At 36.6% G+C, this 14852-nt stretch overlaps 2 protein-coding genes across 2 annotated transcripts; one reads left to right on the forward strand and one right to left on the reverse strand.

Moving 5' to 3' along the window:
* The first annotated feature begins 11440 nt into the window (after positions 1–11440).
* On the forward strand, positions 11441–12776 carry LOC137404810 (inactive protein tyrosine kinase pTKL-like). The gene is made up of 3 exons (XM_068091040.1): positions 11441–11730; positions 12059–12428; positions 12543–12776. Exons 1-3 carry the CDS (start codon positions 11441–11443, stop codon positions 12774–12776), a joined length of 894 nt encoding a protein of 297 aa, XP_067947141.1.
* A 656-nt stretch (positions 12777–13432) lies between these two features.
* On the reverse strand, positions 13433–14224 carry LOC137404811 (uncharacterized). Its single transcript, XM_068091041.1, has one exon. The coding sequence runs from the start codon at positions 14222–14224 to the stop codon at positions 13433–13435; it is 792 nt and encodes a 263-aa protein (XP_067947142.1).
* Positions 14225–14852: the final 628 nt, after the last annotated feature.

Here is a 14852-nt window from a genome sequence, read left to right on the forward strand (position 1 = left end):
CTTATTAGTAAGCTTACTCAAATTAGCCATTGGCAATGTGCCACACTAATGGCAAGTAGCAGGCAACTACATTACCACCCATTGTTTATAATCAGACTTTTAATACCTGCGCGAAGCCCGGCATTCCGCTAGTAAGATAATGTTTAGTCATAAGTGACGTACTTGTACGAAGTAGTACTTGTATTCCGCTAGTATTCACTAAGATAATGTTTAGTAAGAGGTGAAAAATGAAAAACGAGAGTTATTGACACTATTATAGCTATTATTAGGTAGTACCTGCTCCTCAAACAGCCTCTTTACATCCCGATGACAGCTGTGTTTGTAAAAAGCTTCTACAAGGGCTCTTATGAAAAAGGAACCGTGAGCATCATGTCTTTCAGAGACATAACCTGTAAGTACAAATACAGCGGTAGCTCCATTTACTCACAAGCTGTTACTTCCAGAACTAGAAATGCCTTTGCACTCTACAAACAAGACATACTTGCTCCTGAGTTCGAGGAGACAATACATGGCACTACGTGTATATACCGTAAAACCTCTAATTGAACGCCAGCTCTAATTGAACACCACCTCTATTTGACCACCGCTACGAAAAAAAGGTTGAAAAATATAGCACCCCGCTCTCTTTGAACGCCACCTCTATTTGACCGCCACTTTGACTTTTATGAATCCATAATATTAAGTGATCAGTAGAAAAGTGTCTACACAATCGTATTATGATGAAACGTTTACATTAATAACAACCAATTCTCTGACTGTCCAACTTCAAAACTTTGAAAGAAACACACTAGAAATAACCAATATAGGTCTCAGGCTAATAGTAGTTCCTTGCCTAACACGGTCTTGATACTTTGAAGTACAAGTACCTATATTAAAAACGATTTAAATTTACGTTGGTCGATGAACGTTGAAAGCCACACCATAGAAATACTTGATATCCGGCTCAGGTTAATAGTAGTTATTTTTTAATGCGGTCTTTTTACTTCGAAGTAGCCTACACATATAAAAACAGTTTAAAATTACGATGGTAGATGATCTTTGAAAGCAACATCATAGAAATAATTACTAACTGTCTTAGGCTAATAGTAATTCCCTGTTTAATGCAATCTTAATATGTCGAAGAACATGTATTTAAAAACCGGTTTGTAATTTTTGGGCCAAAGGATAGGTTTAGCGAGGAAACTTTTACGCGTTTCAATTGAGCTAAATACCATGCGTAGAAGTTTTCCTCTGGCAAAAAATTCTTTAGACGTTAATATCAACTAGTTCAGCAGTGCAGAAGAAAAATATGTCTTCAAATTTAGAGTGAAATAAAACTTGAAAATATTAACTAATTGCAAAGTAGAACACAGGCTATAATATCAGCGCAGGTCAATTGCAAGCAATAGATATCTGGCAGAGATATTTCTCGGTTTCGAAATGCACATTTATTACGACATCTTTGACAAATTTGAGATGAGTTAACAGATTTATTGTATCCAAAAGGTTTAATACCGATCCACCGAAAAATGGGAGCAAAATATAGGCAACATCACTTCAGCTGTAGTAGGGCTAAACTTATCTTCCGAAAATTTGGACAAGCCATTTGAAAAATACACTGCCAGTCTCTATTGGAGCACCACCTCCAATTGACCGCTGCTATAGAAGAAGGGTTGAAAAATAGAGCGCCATGGCGTTCAATTAGAGGTTTTACGGTATATAAAAAGTTTTGTGAATAAACTCATCTCATTATTTTTTAACAACTCTGAGCCGTGGAAAATGAGGAGCTGCAGAGATTGTGCAGAAATATCTGTTACCAGGGAAAATGGAGAGACTTATGATTAAAGATGATCTCCATTACCAAACATTAAAAAGTACATAAACTATAATTTTAGTGATCAATTTAAAACTAAGAAAACCTTTGCATGGCATGAAAATATATAACCTACAGTTATTACAAGCTGAAACTTACTATGTGTATGTACCCAGGGGTTGACAGAGAGTCTATAGCCTAAATACATACAGCAATAGTTGACATGTCTAGTGTCTAGTTCAACTACTAAACTGTTTAACTGAAGGTCCACAGGCTAGCAGGTTTAATTATTAAGAAAAACAGAGACAACAATATAGGAGAATTTAAACAGATGTAGTACATATCACCTTCTCTGTGTTACAATCCAATTGATAGGTAAGACAATCTCCTACCAAAGACCCTTTAATAGACGCACAAGTAGATGATTTACCAGGAAAACTCGCATTCATGATGAAAAAGTCATCCCCCGCTAAGAAATCAGCTGAGTTAGTACTTGTAGACTGAGAGCTAGACGTGGAAGGGAGAGCAACAGTTGGAGTTGGGTCTGGAGATCTAGAGGAATGAGGGATATTCCCAAATGGTAGATCATAGCCACCTGTAATAGATATTCAAAAGTTATCAGCAGCTGTATAATTACTCTGTGTTGTGGAGGAGATAACACTAAGTAATTTAGGTATATTAGGTGGCGATCAGAACTGTAAAATGGATAGTAAAGATCCTCAGGGTGTTGTGTGAAATTTGTTGATTTCTGTAGAGTTGTCTGCTCTCACTATGCATACATAGAGTTACCATGAACCTTATCAAAAGCTATAGACACATTCAATCAGCGAAACCACATCAATTGATCCATAAATTCTTTCACTTTTTTCAACTTCTTTCTATTTACGTGAGGTGCAATGTTAGTCTTTTTATGATGAAGAAATTTCCTACTCCTGCTGATCTAAAGTCAGTAGTTAAATTACCCACAAATCTCATACTCTTACATCTATAAAACACATAATATCTCTATGCCTACTATATGGCAGGGATTACCGACATGTGCTGAACCTTTCAATATATTTACTTAATACAAAGATATAATTTATATGATTAATTTACTACTACTGCAAGACATTGATGTAAAAGGAAACCATAACCAAATGTCAGTGAAATCTGATGGTTCTTGCTACTAAAGTCAGCAGGTAAAATTTCTCAACTGGCAGAAATAGTCTTTGGCTGTATAAATTAAAGTGTAAATGGAGAATTGTCAACCTACCTCCAGAGCAAGCTTGAAAGATAAGTAGCTTGGGTTTTCCTGCCATGCGAGGAAAACACCGAGGAGACAGCAGATCGTATACTGAAGTACGAGGAATTGCTTGTCGGTCTGTACCATAGAGATGTGTCTCATTCCCGTGTGTCATGACTACGAGTACAAACATGCCATAGTCTTTATGATCTTCAACCTCTGTCTCCTCACGTATAACTCTCAGCATCTCCTGTATATATTATATGAAGTTGACCTTCACTCTGTATCATCTACTCAGTTGTTCATTTTAAGACTTCTTATGAAGATAAAACAAGTGGTCTTACATTTACTAGCTACTAAAAGCTATGAAACCTGACAGACTTGATAACAAAAGCTTAATCATTCAATTTATCAAAACTGCACTGTTAAAACCTCTGTTGCCATGAAAACCAACATTATATATACAACAGAGAAAGCTTAATAACAAGATTGTCTATTAACCTGCGCAGGAAGATCCTCATGAATTTTGTTTACAAAAGACAGACTTTTAAAGAGCCCATCTATATTTTGCTGATCTATTTGTGACCCAGTCCTTTCACTCCCGTCGCTGTCTACGCTGCCATCAGGTGCAGTGAAGTGGATGTTGTTGATGATCAAACAGCGCCCTCTCACAGGATTTTTCATCTCATAGACCTAAACAAAACAGTATTGGCAGTTGACAAGAGTTCCAACTTTAATGATCCTTTGGAGGTGCCATGAATGATAAAGTTTCATACCATGAAAAGAAACTTACAGATGACGAATCAAAGAGCTTCTTAGCCCAGGCTTTTCTACTTGGTTTCACTCTCAAGCTGATGATAGTCAACTCAGCTTGATGTTCGTCCAAGTAATCCAAGCTATCAGACAGGTCACTGTCATCACCTTCAGTTGTGAGTTGAGACTGGAGTTGTACTCTCTTCCCTCTCACATCTTGTTTGGATGATGATGCGATTTGAGGCCTTAGATGTGCTGTAATGTTGATAAATTGGTAACATATATGACAGTTTGATAAGAAAGAGTAGAAAGAATGGACCTGTCTTTGTAAGAACAGTTGATATTATTTATGATAGTAGATTTAACTAAATGCATACATGGAAACTACTACATCGTAACTCAAGAACAATCAGACTTGGAGTATTTTCAGGTAATCTATTATAAAATTGCAAATATTTGTCAGAGAATATGAGTGCTTCTTCTTTAACCAATAAAAATTATTGTTATAATTATGTTATTTGCAAGTTACATAGAGCACTTACCACTAGAAATGGCGTGTCTTTGAGAGATAACTTTGGACAGGTACTCTGTTACTTTCTGTGTTTCATCAACTGAAAGGCTGTAACCTGCAACAAAGATAAAGGTTAACACGGATACAAGTTCATTCCATAGCAACCATTGAAACCAAATTGAAATTCACTCACATGGGTAGACGAGTGGAGAGGGAATGGTGGGTCTCTCACTTCCTTTGCTGTTAGCCTCCCGCTTGCTGCAGAATGTAGGCTGAAATCCAGAGAAACCTTCTGCATCAACTTTTAATTGGCATCTCATAGGACCACCAGCTACTGTTGAGAACACGGGACAGAGCCAATCCGGATCCACAAAGGTGCCAGGGTGAGGATCCCGTAAATACAGACAGTGGGGGCAGACAACTTTAATTGACGGTCGACAGGCTTTCCAGGTTGATGTGATGTATTCCAGGATAAGCTGAGTGGTTTCTATGAGACGTTTCCAAGATGAGGCAAGCAGTTGCGCTGAAGTTGAAACTTGAACAGTAACTCTTTGCTCTGCGAAGAAATTGATAAAATGGGTTGAACTCTCTCCGTGGTAAATCGTCGAGCCGTTGTTTCGAACCTTCATAGTTGAATGAAGACTGGTTTCCACATTCAAGAATTTCACTATCGCTAAATGAAATGCATAGATGGGTAAAGGCAAGCCTCCAAACTCTATTCCAAGTCGAAGCTGAAGATCTCCATCCGTCTCCCAAGAGCCATCCACGCTAGACTGACAGGCAAAAGGAATAAGATAGTATTCTCTTGAACGCTTATGCACTGGCCCATGCAACACCTTGAAGCTCTTCAGTAGTTCTACAGATACTTCCCAGGGAAACTTGGCTGACTCCTTTGTCAACAGATAGTACAGAAGAGCTGAGTCTAGTATACCATCATGTTTAAAGTCCTCAACCATTTCCTCGTATTTAGGTTTGTTTATCTGCCGACCTTGATACAGAAATGATGTAAAGGTAGCCAGCCTCTCTTTCCACTGCTCTTCTGGTCGATGATGAAACAAAAAAGATATTGTTTCGGTGATATGATGAATCTGGTGAAAGACAAATGGTTTGAGGGATGTTAATTGGTTATACCAGAGAATGCTACCGGTGTTGTGCATATATCGTAGCACTGTGTGAGATTCCTTTACGGAATACTTTTCCTCGATAAGTGAAAGATTTATGACTGACTTATCAGTTTGATTCGTCACAAACTGTGTGATTTCATTCCACGCTCCAGGAATGACAGTTTTGAACGTTTTACATCTCTTACCTAAAGCCAGCTTGAGGTTCTCAATGTTTGATGTTTCTGCCTGGTTATCACTGAATATAAAAATTTCTTCGGGATGGAATACTGGTGCTTTGGTATTCGACAAATGTAGGATCTTCTGAAACTCTCCGTGCTTTGCGCCATGAAATTTACTTTCCTCTGTTAGCATATTTCCCCAAAGTTGCTCGATCTTCTCCAAGAAGTTGTCTTGGCAGACTTCTACACTCTGATTTGAAACCGCATCAGCATGAGTGAACACGAGTAAAGGCGGGCCAAGAAGGGGACAAGACAAATATAAATGAGACATCCAGTCCCAGCACGTTTCTTTCACAGCCACCCGTAAACCCTTTATGTGTGAAATTTCCAGAAATTGCTTAAAACTCACAACAAACAATGGTATACTATTTTCTTTCAGCGCATATTGATAAGCAATATGGTAAACATCTTGGCCTCCGTGATCGATAAGATTGGCAGTAGAATCTGGTAGCTTCAAATCGTGAACTTCAAAGCCTTTTGTGGCTTCATCTATGAAGGACACGTCTGATTTGCGCCGCTCTGTCAAAACACGTGTCCCTTGCCGAAGACTTTTAACGATACTGGTTTTTCCAGCAAGGGAATTTCCCACAATGGCGACTGGTGCATTACAGACTTCTATTTCTCTTCCCTGGTTAAGTGCTTTGAAGTATTCCTGAATCGCATGAATTCCATCCTGACATACAGCGTATGGGGGAGATATTAGTTTTGTACATCCATCACAGTTCAGCATTTGAAGTTTGTTGAGAGCCATAACCTTTTCATCTATATTTGTAAGTTCATAGTTACTGCTGATGTCAAGCTCCTCCAACTGACTCAACTTGCTCAGCCTACATAACAACTGAAGCATATTAGTCTTATCTTAATGTTATTTATAATTATATTTCTTTACTAGGAACTCTTAACAGTAACAGTAACACAAACTAGCATCACAACCATAATATTCCATCTTATTTCCACTGAGTGTATATTCTACCTCTAACAATGCAGTACCAATAATTAACCTTATCACACCTGCTGAACATGTCAAAGAGATGAGACAGTAGATATAAACCTTTCTTTGATCATAACAGGTGTTTTTGTAGCGGTCCTGACAAAACAAGAATTTTGGGCTAGATAATATCTTTTCCAGTTATTCACAACACTGACAAATGATGCCTGGATTCCTTTGTTGGAAGGTTAGAAGCGTTTATAAATATAATTATAAAATGAAAACATATTTTAAAGTTTAGAATAAAGTAAATTAATCGAACACACCAACAAATTGCAAGGCAGTGCACAGGGCGACATGCTAAATTATCATCGCAGGTTGATTGTAAGCAATATTATAGAGATATTTATCAGCTTCCAAATACATATTTATTCAGGGATCCTTGACTAGCAGATTTTTGTATTTATTGCATTGCAAATCCTTCGCTCTCCCCAAAGGAAACTGAAGAATATAGGAGACATTCACTTCACTCTTAAAAGGGTTATATTTACCTACTCCAATTTCTGATAAGTTATTTAAAAAACACATTGCCAGCCTCTATTTTAATGCCACCTCCATTTGATCCCCACTATAGGGGAAAGGATTGAATAAATAGGGTGCCATGGCGATCAAATAGAGGTTTTACGGTATCTGTAAGAATATTCTCTAGCAAATTTCTTCACAATTATATCAGTTAACATAGTGACAAACCAAGTTTACTGGCAGCCATTATAAAGCTGTTATGCAATTTTTTCCTTCCAATATTTATAGCCTCAGCGGATGCAATTGACATGCAGTTACATTTGAAAAATTGACAAATGACATGTAGTGACTTTTGAATGTAAGTGAGAGATATGAAAGGTTAGAAGTATTTACGTACTGCAGCTAATTTCTACAGATAACTCACAAAACATGTTTGTAATAAAGTCATTGGTGTGATAATCAATTACCCTGATGGTAAATTATCATTCAACATGATAAATAAACAATTATGTATTTATATATTATGTTGAATAAATAAAACTACAAGATAAACATTAAATAGTTTGAAGCAGTAAATTGTTTGATATTTAGTAAAATAAAATGCTTCTGAAAGCCATAGATGATGAATCTCACTTAGCATTGTATAAAAATTTGAAGAACCAGTAATATCAATAAACGAACATTTAAAATGAAAACTTCATAAGCCCTGTAAGTGATAATTTAGATATGACATATTGTAAGATTAGTTTTTGGGTTTATTAGAATATAAATACTCCACATGGAAGTTAGATCAGATCTAAGAAAAATCTAGTCCAACCTGACCCAGGCCAGCAAGTATTGAAGCCAGACTCCAGCCCGATTATTTAACTTAATTTGCAGGTCTGAAATCCCAAAAACCTGAAATTTCATATGAAACTTTTTTTAATTTAAATAATCTACCGCGGTACATATTTTTATGATCACAATAAATGCATTTACACAATGAAATAACAGAATTCACAGCATAGTAACCACGGTCATTACAATTATTTTCTAATACACAGTATTGGTGCAATGGAGGTATTACCTACTGCACAATAAGCAGTGCTGGATGCTGTTGCAGTGTTGCTAGTGCGCGTTTCACAGTGCTGGATCTATCAATAACTTTTGCACTACAGTGTAGATATATTTGACAATCTGACACATGTATATGTGACATATTTATATAGACATCATCATGTCTATGTATGAAAATGTCCAAGTGATATGGACCAATGTCTGTGCCTTGGTTATATGTACATGTGTGTTTGGAATTAGTTTCTCACATGAACTTCGCATACTTGGGCTGATCTCAGCAGCCAGAATTTCTCACATAGACCAGGTGGCAGTGGATTTCTTTGACAGCTAATAGTAGGAACAGACTCAACCTGCTGAGATCACACATGAGTGATCAGATTGGTTTACAGACTGGAGACAATCAAAGCTGAAGCTGTTTACACTGAAGCTGGTTTCTTTTCCAACTTTCAAACACCATCGATTGTGTGCAATGTGTAGTAACAGTGACAATGCTGAACAGACACATGGAAATCCAGCAGTGTCAGGTTATCCACAGTATCAACTTCATACTAATGCATAGTTGTAGTATGTATGCAGTTTAAAGTTTTGAAGAATGCATATTCACAGTATGCATGAAATACTGGGTTTCAAGTAATACATCATGGAAATAAATGTGCAGTAGACCGTAGTGGGTAATTGCCAGTTAGAGTGCAGTTGCAGTAAATGTCTACTGTGCATTAGAGAGATGCAATGCACTAAAATGTACTGCAATGACACAGTGCAGTTCTAATGCATCACAACCATAGTTTGTAGACATGAAAATGATTTTGTTCCATTACTATCCACTACCATGATTATTATTCCATGATTTATTATTGTATATTATTATTATTATTCATTCTGAAATACAATGGTAGTGAATACACTTCTTTTGCTCAGAAACTTCCTACATAGAGACTGAGTTATACTCACGATTCAGGGAGGTCCTGAAGTTGGCAGCTGTACAAGTGTAGCTCAGTGAGGGTAGTGAGAGCTCCAACGACCTCAGGGAGGCCTTCTTTGAAGTTGTTGCCACTCAGCCATAGCGCCTCCAGTTGAGTCAGGGAGGATAGACTGTAATATACGCATGTGATAAATGATTTCTTTTATAGATTTTATAGAACTTGCTATCAAATTGAGAAATGAAATAAAAAAGTATTGCCATGACATATATTAATGAAATATATTTATATAAATATATTCATTAATATATATATATATATATATATATATATATATATATATATATATATATATATATATATATATATATATATATATAAGATCAGATCAGATCTAAGAAAAATCCAGCCCAACCCGACCCAGGCCAGCAAGTATTGAAGCTAGACTCAGCCGATTATTTAACTTAAACCATAACTGTCACGAACAACTTTTATCGTATTTACTAGGTAAATCAGGCACGCTGATTCCGATTTTGTACTCAAAATAAAGATTAGTCCACTAACTTTCAAAGTCATTTAGGCTTTTTTAAAGCGTTTCGATATCCGTTTCGAAAACAACACAATCGGCATTACAAGCTCCGCCCATAAATATGTGACGAAACCTAGCTTTTTCAGAAACGGAAGTTAGGAAAGTTTAGTCCGATTTAAAATAATAGAGATGGGTGTCTTAAAACCCATTATTTTCTAAATCCAGCCTGTAAAATAATTTCAGTTTTTTATGAAAGGGATATAAACTATTTAAAATTGCTCGCAGCTTGTTACATGACGTTTAAATGGGGTGGACGCCGAGAAAAATGAGCTCAAAAAGCGCGGTTTTATCACGAGCTAGCGTTGTTATCGCGCTTTTTAAATATGCAATGCTAAATAGCTTATCTACCTTTCAGAAAAGACTGATATTATTTTTAAAGCTGGATTTAGATATTAATAGATTTTAAAACACCCATCTCTATTATTCTAAATCGGTCTAAACATCTTTACGTAACTCCTGTTCCTAAAAAGCTAGGTTACGTCAAGTATTTATGGGCGGAGCTTGTTATGCCGATCGTGTTGTTTTCGAGACCGATATTAAAACGCTATAAAAAATCCTTTATTACTCTGAAAGTTAGTGGCCTAATCTTTATTTTGATTACAAAATCGGAATCAGCATGTCTGATTTACCTAGTAAATACGATAAAAGTTGTTCGTGGCAGTTATGGTTTAATTTGTAGGTCTGAAATCAACAAAACCTGAAATTTTATATCGCGAGTTTTTTAAATTAAAATAATCAACATATTTTCATGATCACAATAAATGCATTTACACAATGAAATAACCGAATTCACAACATAATAATCACGGTCATTACAATAATTTTCTAATACACAGTATTGGTGTAGTGGAGGTATTACCTACTGCACAATAAGCAGTGCTGGATGCAGTTCCAGTGTTGCTAGTGCATATTTCACAGTGCTGGATCCATTAATAACTTTTCGTTGCACTACACTGTAGATCTATTAGACAATCTGACATATGTGACCCCGGCCATTAGAATGTACAATCGTGTGGTAATTGGATTGTTCACAATAGCACGATAAGCGTGGTTTACGCTATTGCATGATTCACCGTCACTATTTTAGTAAACAGTGGTTTATAGTGCATTAAACCCTGCTCTTTCACGTGGTTTTGTTTATTTTTGTGTCTGACTAATCATAAAGCCATAATTGCCATTTAACTATGCCCATATCGGTGGTTGCTATGGATTTTTTCATAACCCAAGATCATAAATATAGGCTTTAACTACGGGTGCGCGCATGTATGTGGCTATTTCCTGTTTTGATGCTTCAGGCTAGAACAAAATAAAACCATCGCAAAAATTACGGCTCGTTGCTGCTATTAATTTAGATGAGTATATCTACTTAGAATCTGAGTCAGCTGCCTCAGATCATAGTGAAAGCGATGATGAGGGAGGGTTGTGATAATATAGGACAATCTTAGAAATACAGCTGCTTACGCAATATGAGGCTGCTAACGATAATGCTAGTAATAACGGTCATCCTAATGAATTAAATCAAATTACAGCCTATCAAAGATCAGCCTTATCACTGCTGATAACATTCTTATTCTAGCTGTTGACATCAAACTAAAGCCTGGTTTCCATATGCCATCGCAAGGCTCGCAACAAGGCGCACGACGTCGTGCGTAGGCCAGTTGTGATATGGAAACGTCAACGCACGACGGTCGCGCGACGTGCGTACGCTGATCGCAAGGATCCAACAGAATGGATCCTTGCGATGGGTGCGTGCGATGAGATATCCCACAATACACCGCGCGACCTTTTCAACCTATCCCATAATGCAAACGGTCGAGAAATATTGGTTACGAGAAATCAGCGTAGTGGAATACGCAGCAGTAAAAATGGAGAAGGAAAACGTAGACATTGGAGAGGAAAGCTGGGCAGTAATGAATACATCTGAACTGCTCTCAATAATTCAAGAATATCCGGCTATATATAATAAATCTAGCCAGTGCTTTCGAAACCAGAGACTTATATTAAATGCGTGGAATCAGGTGGCAGATAGAATGAAATCATCGGTGGCAATGTGCCAGAAATGCTATCGTTCGTTCCGAACGAGGATTGGAAGGTGAGACCAAAAAAATTAATAAAATTTCGTAGTGAAAGATGATGACATGAACTCTAACATGTTTACACTAGCACAGGGCATGCTGGGTGATTACTAGGAATCGTTGACAACAAAATCGATGCGAAAAAAGCGTGACAATGATTCAAAATAATTAGTTTCATTTTCACTTGTGTATATGTATTATTATTTGGTAATACTAATAATAAATAAGGCGTTCACGTACGGTAGGGAAGTGTATCAGCTAAGTGAGTTAGTGAATGTAGTAAAATAAAAGTATATGTATTTGAAGTATGGTTGTGGTCACTTGTTACTATTTTCTTTTCCATAGATATGTCAGAGCAAGAGCAGGGCCTTCTGGGTCTGGACTAAAAGACATTATATGTGAAGACTCTGAATATGAGCAATATCGATGGCTCTTCACGCACATCAAACAAAGAGGAGTTGTGACATCAGCGCAATCTGAGTCATCTGCTCCATCACCTATTCTATCCCCTGACCCATCCTCTGCTTCATCACCCGTTCCATCATCTGCTCCATCACCTGGTCCATCATCTGCCCCATCTCCAGCTCCATCACCTGTTTCGCCATCAGCTCCATCAACTGTTCCGTCATCTGGTCCAGTTGCTAAACCTAAATATACCTCTTCTAGAAAACGACCATGGTCGAAGGCTAGCAAGTTGGAGAGTGAGGCAGATGAGGTAGTCCATATTGAAATATCTGTTACTGCTAAATTGTACTCATTCATCTATGTTTCTTATTTATTTTATATGTTTATTATTTATTTATGTATTATTTGAGGTTCATTGTTGTAGATCGATAAACAAATCCTGAAGGCTCTTGAAAAACCAGAAGAGGAAGATGAGGATAAACTATTTGCTATGAGCATTGTGCCAAAGCTTCGACGTCTCAAAGGACGGGTGAAAAGCCGAGCACAACTCGACATCCTGAGAATTTTGGATGACGCTGAGTTTGCGGAGCCTGCGTACCAACAGCAAGAGCAGCAGCAGTGGAGTGGAGAAACTAGCCAGTTCATGCAAATGCTTTAGAAGCATATATAATATTAGAGCTTCTATATAATGTTTATGTGGGATAATATACATATGTGTAGATATGTATGTATGTACATATAACTATATATATATATTTATACATATATATTTTTATACATATAAATATATATGTACATATATATGTACACATATATATGTATAAATATATATATGTATAAATATATATATATATATATATGTACACATATATCTATATATACATATATCTATATATACATATATCTATATATACATATATCTATATACATATATCTATATATCTATATATACATATATCTATATATACATATATCTATATATACATATATCTATAAATACATATATCTATATATACATATATCTATTATACATATATATATACATATGTATATACACACACGCTTATATATATATATATATATATATATATATATATACACACACACACACACACACACACATATATAAATATGTATATACATCCTAATAGAGTTAGTCTGATTGTGGTGACTTCATGTATTGTGATGAATTCATTGTGGTGTATTGTTTCAACTTGTTTTACATCATAATATAGTGTCACATGACAGTTCAAAAACATAGAATAAAAAATAACTTGACACGCAGATTGAATTAAGTGAACAAGAAACGTGAACTCATTGCACAGTATCACCATGTTGCCGCTTCCCAGTGCTTGTGACAAGCTGTACTTGCCATGGAAGTGCTGCTTCTGGCGAGTTGACATATCTTGTGAGGCATTCCCTGATTTCCTTTGCAGTATATGTATGTTTGAGGGGTCGTGGTCTGAGTCTGCCTAAGGCACCACCACCCTCTGTTACTTCTTTTCTCCAATCGCCTTCGATCAAGTCGCCCGTATCGCTGTAGCTATCAACAAAGCCTGTTGGCTTGTAGCTAGCATTATCGGTGAGCATCAGGTAGTTATGGAGGCAAACACAAGCCTGGACAATCAGGTCTACCAAATCCAATTTTGCATGGATTGGCCGGCGGAATATACGCCATCGTGCACACAGTATTCCAAATGTATTCTCTATCGTTCTTCTACTTCTTGAGAGTCTATAATTAAACACTTGTTGCTCTTGGCTCAGATTTTTGCCTGGCCATGGCTTCATGAGCCAACTGGTAAGTGGAAATATTTCATCTCCAACCAAATAGTATGGGATAGAGTACTGACCATGCTGTGTGGGTGGAGGAAGATCATGTACTCCATGGTCAAACTTTCGTATAAATGATGAGTGTTTAAAAATTCCAGCATCATTCTCGCTGCCATAACTACCGATGCTCAAACTTAAGAAGCGATAATCGGCATCACAGACAGCCATGAGAACAGTGGAATGAAAATGTTTATAGTTGTAATATAATGAGCCACCTCCACTAGGACATTCAATAGCCACATGTTTCCCATCCAATGCTCCTATAACGTTTGGCATATTCCATTCAGAAGTGAATTTGTCTCCAATCAGTGTAAAGTCCTCTCTGCTCTGTGGTTCCTTTCATAGAGTTATCTCCCCCTAGAGTGATAACTACACGAGCGTTTCCGGTGCCAACAAGGAGCGTTTAGGCCACGCCTCTTTTTTGTGCTAGTCAGTCGTAGTGATTGACTAGATCAATAACATCAACCATGAGAAGGGTTAAACAAGGATCATGAATTCCAGTTGAGATAGTAATTAATGCTCATATTAAAGAAATGATGATTATAGTTTATTACTCTAATATATGCTTATTATTTAAAGCAATTCAATACCTACCAGGGATTGCTAAACATAATATGGAAATGTTTACTTTTTCATTTCCATAAACAAATATTTCCATAATTTTAGGGAAATGGATTTGGAAATTTTATTTTACAAGTATGGAAATAGTATGAAAATGGAAATAATATGGAAATGAATTATGGAAATGCTATGGAAATGGAAATGCTATGGAAATGAATTGTGGAAATGGAATTAATATGGAAATGAATTATGGAACTTTTATGGAAATAATATGGAAATGGAAATACTATGGAAATAAAGTAGGGAAATGGAATTAATATGGAAATGAATTATGAAAATGGAA

Source organism: Watersipora subatra, chromosome 9 (assembly GCF_963576615.1).
Source record: "Watersipora subatra chromosome 9, tzWatSuba1.1, whole genome shotgun sequence".
NCBI lineage: Eukaryota > Metazoa > Bryozoa > Gymnolaemata > Cheilostomatida > Watersiporidae > Watersipora > Watersipora subatra.

Bases quoted from the DNA above. Each gene is read 5' to 3' on its own strand.
- LOC137404810 (XM_068091040.1), top strand. From the start codon at position 11,441: ATGCAAACGGTCGAGAAATATTGGTTACGAGAAATCAGCGTAGTGGAA. The intron at 11,731-12,058 runs GTGAGACCAAAA...TCTTTTCCATAG, and splicing joins TTCCGAACGAGGATTGGAAG to ATATGTCAGAGCAAGAGCAG. The intron at 12,429-12,542 runs GTAGTCCATATT...TCATTGTTGTAG, and splicing joins TGGAGAGTGAGGCAGATGAG to ATCGATAAACAAATCCTGAA.
- LOC137404811 (XM_068091041.1), bottom strand. From the start codon at position 14,224: ATGCCAAACGTTATAGGAGCATTGGATGGGAAACATGTGGCTATTGAA.